The sequence below is a fragment of the Chrysochloris asiatica genome, unplaced genomic scaffold (genome assembly GCF_000296735.1).
Source record: "Chrysochloris asiatica unplaced genomic scaffold, ChrAsi1.0 scaffold00068, whole genome shotgun sequence".
Classification (NCBI taxonomy): Eukaryota; Metazoa; Chordata; class Mammalia; order Afrosoricida; family Chrysochloridae; genus Chrysochloris; species Chrysochloris asiatica.
The window spans coordinates 4,226,839-4,234,400 of NW_006408586.1; the positions used below are offsets into that span (position 1 = coordinate 4,226,839).

General features: G+C 35.8%; 1 protein-coding gene across 1 annotated transcript in view; it reads left to right on the forward strand.

Moving 5' to 3' along the window:
* CADM2 (cell adhesion molecule 2) overlaps positions 1 to 7,562 on the forward strand; it is a 535,372-nt gene that overhangs the window by 265,430 nt on the left and 262,380 nt on the right. Inside the window, exon 3 of the mRNA XM_006864647.1 lies at positions 3,759 to 3,911. Within this exon, the coding sequence (XP_006864709.1) occupies positions 3,872 to 3,911 (40 nt within the window). The 5' untranslated portion in view covers positions 3,759 to 3,871. The remainder of the gene's footprint in view (positions 1 to 3,758; positions 3,912 to 7,562) is intronic.

Sequence of the window (7,562 nt, forward strand, 5' to 3'; positions counted from 1 at the left end):
AATATTGACTATATCATGGACTACCAGAGAATGAACAAATCTGTTTTGGAAGAAATAAGGCTGGATTGCTGTTTGAAAGTGAGGAGGATAAGATTTGGTCTCTCATATTTTAGACATGTTGTCAGGAAGGATCAATCTCTGGAAAAGGACATCATGCTCAGTAAAGTAGAAGGTCAGCAAAAAAGAGGAAGACTCCCAACTAGAAGGATCAACACAATATCTGCAACAATGGACTTAAACATAACAATTGTGAGACTCATATAGGACCAGGGAGTGTTTCCTTCTGTTGTACATAGGTTCCCTGTGAGATGAAACTGAGTTGATGGTACCTGACAATAACAAATGTCGTAATTTCTTTCTTTTTGTTTTTTAAGTGCCATCGTATTGGTTCTGAGCCTGCATAGTGTTGCCAAGGAGTGTTTGATGCATTTGAACCACCAACCTTGTGGTTATCAGTCCAGTGCTTATCCTACAGTGTCTATGTTGATACTAGTAGAATGTTGTTGCTGTTGTTGTTGTGTGCTGTGGAGTCGGTTCCGATTCATAGCGACCCTGCACAGGGTTTCTGAGGCTGTAAATCTTTACAGGAGCAGAAAGCCTTATTTTTCTCCTGCGCAACAGCTGGTAGTTTCGAGCTGCTGACCTTGCGGCTCACAGCCCGATTCATAACCACTATGCTACCAGAGCTCCTTACTAGTAGAATAGTCTATTAAAATTTGGAAACTGCATTTCGATTAAGACTTATTGACCTCTGCCCCCATTGTTTTTTAAATACCATTGTCTTGAGTCTTTCCTCCTGGTACATTGAACATTGCACCAATTGGTATTTTAATTTTAATTTTAATTACCAAATATGATTTGATATATTCATAGAGTGGTATTCTATTGTATTTACTTATATTTTGCTTTTTTCTTGTTTTTTTTTTTCATTTTTCTTGATGCTCTATAATGCCTTATTTTACCATTTCTTTTGTTTGAACAACCTTTGTCAGCTAGTGACCAATTCTATTCATTTTCCTTCTGATAATCTATTTATTTTCCATTAATTTATGATACTCCAATAGATAAATATTTAGGACTGACAGTTCTTTTTTCTCAGAACTTAAAAATGTGCCACTCCCTTTTTCCTCCATTATTTCAGATGAAAAAATCCAGTGTCTTTCAAATAAGTGTTTCCATATAGGTAATATGTGATTCTATCTGCCTGCAATATTTCTTTCTTTTTAGTTTTCAGAAGTTTAATTTTATACCAGCATAAGTTTCTTTGAGCTTATTCTTTTTGGCTTTGTACAACTCCTTGACTCTGATTTTGTCTTTTGTAAAATTTGAGAAGTTGTCAGCCATCATCGCTAAGAATGTTCTTTCAGCCTTACTTTCTTCTCCTTCTCCAACTCTGATGGCACAAAATGTTTCATTTTTTGTTATTGTCACAGGGATTCTTGAAGCTCAATTTTTCCCACCTGTTTTTTATTATTCAGATTGATTGATTTTTTTTTTCTGATTTATTCTGCTATCTCCACTGTATCATTGAATCAATCCAACATATTTTTATTTTAGTTAATTTTATTTTAATTTCTATCACTTCAGTTGTTTCTTTTTTATAACTTCTTTTTCTTTGTTGGGGTTTTCTATTTTTTTCATTTGCTTTACGATTATTAGTAATTTCTTATGCATTTTTATAATGGCTGTTTTAAAATCCTTTTCAGATAATTTCAACATCTGATCCATCTCAGTGTCTGCATCTGGTTGGTTGTTCTTTCTCATTTAAGTTGTGAATTTCATGATGTTTGGAAAAACAAGTGTTTTGTGTTTTTAGGGGATGGTGTGATTGTCTTATTTGTTTTAAAATTTTATCATAGACACTTTGCCTATTACGTTGAAGACTCTGGTTCTATTTAAATCTTCCATTCTAGGAGGTCGTTGTCCAGTTTAGATGCAGCACACAGGCTTTAGTTTGCTTGGGTAGGCAAGCAAAGACAATTAGAGGTTCTGATCCTTTGTGGGGCCAATCTTAGTAAGTCTGATTTGTCTTCTTCTGAAAGCCCTCCCACTGACCCCGATTGTTGCCACTGAAAATACAGAGGGGGCTTCCCCAGACCAAGTCACATGGTGGCTATAGCTAGGGAAACGGTTTCTCTAGCTCATGTGGGAAGATAATAGCTGTTTTTATGGGTTCGTGTTCAAGCTGAATACACCCTGCTAGAACTGTCCAGCCGCCTGGTTCTCAAGTAGAGGAAGGAAAGCTTCAAGTCAGGTGGGGAAAGAAATTTCTTCCTCCTTATGCTTAGTATCAGGGAATTTTTGCTTCATATATTTTCCCAGTGCCACTAAATAATGCTGGTATTCCTAGAGGAAATCACATTTGATGGTTCTGGGACTACTTTTTGTTGCTAGGTTGTGGTTAGCATGGCTGGATATGCGGGCTGGATTGCGTCTACCAATTTGCATAAGTTTTAAGACATCCGATGATCTCTGGTAGCGTAGTGGTTACGAATCCGGCTGCAAACTTCAAGGTCAGCAGTTCGAAACTATCAGCTGTTCCGCAGTAGAAAGATGAGGCTTTCTGCTCTGGTATCAGAAACTCTGTACAAGGTCACTATGAATCGGAACCGACTCCACGGCACATAACAAGAACAACTATTGTGTTGGAGTCCTGATGTGGTGCTGAGGGTTAATGCATCAGACTGCAAAGTCGTTTGAACTGCAAGGTCGGTGGTTCAAGCTCACCAGCTGCTTCTTGGAAACCTTATACAGGGTCGCTATGGATCCATTGCACTAAACAGCAATAACAGCACCTATCGTGTGGGAATCTTTGTGTGGCGCTGTGGGCTAATGTGCTGGATTGCAATTTTGGTTTGAACTTCAAGGTCGTCCGTTCAAGCTCACCAGTAGTCCCTCCTTAGAAACCCTATACAGGGTCACTATGGGTCAGTACTGACTCGATGGCACTTAACAACAACTACTGTGTTACTCTAGATTCTTGGTGTCCATAACCTCCTCTTTCTGTTTTTCAGAGTGCCCCTTTAGTTGCCTCTTAATAAATATGGGTTTATTTCTACTTGCAATTATCCAGCCACATAATAAAATTTATACTTTTTTATTATGTGAATTGGAACATAATTCAACAAGATGTTAAGGTCTCCAATGAAAGCAAATATGTTGTCATATAATAAGTGGTTTAAACCAGAAACCATCTTTTAAGATGTTTAACATACAGTATGGAAGAGGCACCTACTAATCAGAGCAAAATTAAACATCAGGTACTGTAAAAGTGTCTTTCAGCTGAATATCAACTCTGGTTTAAATAAAGTTCCACAGGTGTATCTACTCCAGAGACATTTTAACATACTAATTTTTGTTGTGGGGTCCTTGGAAGGCATACACCAGGCATAGTCTCACAAACTTGCCTCTCCATAAAAGCAAACCCATTTTGTTTATAAGTTTTCCTGGCACTAATATTCCATGAAAGATTTTCTGTGGTAAGAAATTTTTTATCACCCTCAGAATTTACTTCATCCGAAGTGTTGTATGAGATGCAATCATTTAATTAAAAAGTTCTTTCTGAAAACATTTAGGAGCACCTAATTCTGCTTTGATTTTAAATAATCTGATAAAATATTTTATAGTATTAAACTTCAATTTGTTCAAGAAATAAGACTTAGATTTATGGCCAAAGAAAATGTTTATTATCTTTTAAATATATAATATTAACTTCTTCTAATGTTGTTATTCACAGTTTCAATGTTTTCTCTTTCTAGCTTTAAGGGACAATAGGATCGAGCTGGTTCGAGCTTCCTGGCATGAACTGAGTATCAGCGTCAGTGACGTGTCTCTGTCCGATGAAGGGCAGTACACATGTTCTTTATTCACTATGCCTGTCAAAACCTCCAAGGCCTATCTCACTGTTCTGGGTAAGTACAAGAGATTAACACTAGCACTACAGGATAAGCACTGGAGTGCTAGGTTGATGTGAACTGCAAGATTGGTGGTTCAAATCCACCAGCTGTTCCTCAGAAACCCTAAAGAGGGTCACTATGAGTCTGAAGCAACTCGATGACATTTAGCAACAATAATAATAGTAAATAAAAACCCAACAGATTGATGTAGACACTAAGACTCCATGATTTATCCAGAGAGATATATACTACTAAGACTCCATGATATATTATAAGTATATAAATACATGTATGTATATACATATGTATATTAAGGAGTCCTGGTGTGGGTTAATGTGCTGGACTGCAAAGCCACTTTGAACTACGAGGTTGGTGGTTCAAGCTCACCAGCCACTCCTTGAAACCCTATACAGGGTCACTATGGTTCAAAATTGACTCTACGGCACTTAACAACAACAACATGTATATTAAGGATAATTTTAGTAGGCATATTTTAATCTATAGCATGCGATATTATAACAAAAATGTATTTTAGATATAATTTAATTACATTATTCATTTTATAAATAGATGTGCAAAGATTTAGGTAACAATTGAAGGCCACATATTTGTTTCTCAGCCAGCACTAGATACCAGGTTTTTGATTCACCATCTGAATTTCTTTGTATAAAACAATCTCTATGTAAGAGGCCTCAAAAATTCATGGATTTTTTTTATTATCTTTGAATTCCATTTTCTCTGAACTTTTATAATCTTCCTTGCATTGTGTATATTGTGATCAATTCAAAGTGACAAAATAATGAACACATTGAGTTAAACTTGTGTCTAAAATGTACTCCTCCATCTTACCACATCAGTCAACTGATTTATTGCTTTCAAAACACAACCACAAAAATCTCTCCTGTTGAGTTAATTCTGACTCATTGTGAACCTACAGAGAAGTTCTGCTTTGTCCTACATGGTTACTAGAACATCCCCATAGAGTTTCCAAGGCTCTAAATCTTTATGGAAACAAACTGCCACATCTTTCTCCCAGGGAATGGCTGGAGGGTTCCAATCACCAACCTTTCGGTTAGCAGCTGAGTGCTTTACCACTGCACCAACAGGACTGCCTTGCTTCAGATATCATCCCCTTATATACTTTGGGGCATGTAAATTTTCCTAACATTTTTATGAATCTTACTTCTTTTAGCTTTGTATTGTCTAGATTCCTAAATGAAGTATGTGATGCCACTTGTGCACGCAGCTGGTAGCTTTTTTGTGCTTTTATTCTCTAAATATTGGACCATTTTCCCAAAGGTGAAAGTGACACAAAAAAGCAATACATTCATAACAGATTCTGAGGAAATAAAGTTACAGCTTTGAGCTTTCTGTGATTTCACAGACGTCAGTGGCCCAATCAGCTGAAATTGCTGCAGTTCATTGAAACACACCTGTGTACTGAACAAGTTAGAGGAATTTAAAGATTGATTTCTACTTTTTTTTTTTTTTTTGCCCCTAGCTTGCTTTCCTTTTTAGATAGATAAAGGCAAAAAGTTTCATTTTAAAGGACTAATACATGCTGTTCTTTTGGATGGGAATATTAAAGTTAATCCAGGTAGTGAATTGGTTTTGTGCATGGGATATGAAATATGTGTCTTTGCAAGTCTCACTGGGACTATTTTATAAAAATGTTCACAAGTTTGCCATTAAGGACAAAATATAGCCACTAAAATGGAGTATTTCAGGATAATAACAGCCTAGGGTTAATGTTTTGTTCTGTTGAGAGCTACTTTGAGATGCAAAGAATAGATGACTGGCTGAATTGAGTTTATTAAATGGTGGTGTGACAATGATAAAAATTTTAAAAAAAGGTAATATGAAGGTGAAGAGTAAAATAACAATAATAAAAACCAGCTAGTAGAAATATGTTGATCTGCCTTTTATCTTTATTGTTGTTTTAATTTGTATTTCTCATATGGTGCTTTCCACCAATCTTATACTTTTTCTTCTTAAAATGAATTATATAGTCAAATTATGGGACTTCTGGTGTGGCACTATAGGATAAGCATTAGACTGTCAACAACAGGATTGGCAGTTCAAACCTACCAGCTGATTTCCAGAACACTATACAGAGTTGAAATTGACTCAAATATACTTAACCAGTCAAATTATGATGAAACAGTCTGCCTTTATTATTGATTCAATTTAGGAGAATAAATTTTAAAATTTTACCATCTCAACAGAATAATATAAATATATTTTATTGTGTTATTTAAATCACCTGTGCAATATTTCTGCATATTAGTTATCTGCTTATTCACTGAGTGGTTTCAATTAGAAAGGGTAGCATATGTTGAGCATTTAAAAAGATACTTAAATATAAAATTGCGTTTCTAAATTAAACAAGAGACATTTTCTACTTTAGAAGCATAAGAAAATTCAGTATAGCTGTAAATATTGGTGCATCTATCCCTTGTTCCAAAATGTATTTTTTCAACAAGTTAAGAAAGGCATTCTCATTTTTATTATTTAAGAATTATGAAATCATAAATATAAAACACTGTTTTCATTGAATCAAAATTTCCTAAATAATAAAGATAATATATTTTGTGGATTTTGTTCCAAATGTAAACATTCCTTCTTCTTAGAAATGTATACTGATAATTTTAAAGGATATCGATTGAAGGGTTTTGATAAAATTTTAGTATTAGTGATGTTGTTGTTAAGTGTTGTGAAGTTGGTTTTGACTGATAGTGACCCTGTATAGGATTTCTGAGGAGCAATTGGTGAGTTTGGACATCTGACCCAGAGAGTCAAACCGAACTTGTGGTCCAGTGCATTATCACGCAGCGCCATACCAGAACTCGTAAAAATAATAATATTGTTGGTAAAATTTTGTGATTTCATGAAAATACTACCTTGAACAAAATTCATTTTAAGTACTTTCTCTATACGGGCACTTGTGTATCCGTATTTCTGTATCTGTCCTGGTGTGGCACTGTAGGATGAAGCACTGGAGCACAAGGTCAGTTTGAACTTCAGGGTCAGCAATTCAAACTCATCAGCCACACCTTGGAGACCCTATACAGGTTCACTATGTGTTGGAATCAACATGACGGCACTTTATAATAGCAGCAAGTATTAGTTGCAGTAATTATTGGTACCCTATTTGACAGAGTAGAACTACCCCATACCATTGCCTAGACTTTAATAAACCCACCAGCTGCTCCTCAGGAGCCCTGTACAAGGTTGCTATGTGTCCGAACCAACTCAAAGACACTTAACAACAACAATAGCAACAATCTTTTGAATAGCAATTCTCTTGTGTCTTTCTCCTTCAAAAGCCCTGATGGGTGCCAACGTTTAATTTTTCAGTTGGAAACCAAGCACTTTAGCCTTTGCTTGACCAGGGAATGTTTATCTATCTATTTATCTATCTATCTATCTATCTATCTATCTATCTATCTATCTATCTATCTATCACATACTGTTGTTGTTAAGTGCTGTAGAGTGCAAATCGAGATCATAGTGAGACTGCTTAAGGTTTCCAAGGAGCGGCTGGTGACTTTGCGGTTCAAACTGACCTGGTGGTCCAGTGCATTAACCTGTAGCACTATACCAGGGCTCTATTTATTATATATTTGCTGTTGTTGTTGTTAAGTGCCATCGAGTCGGTTCCAACCC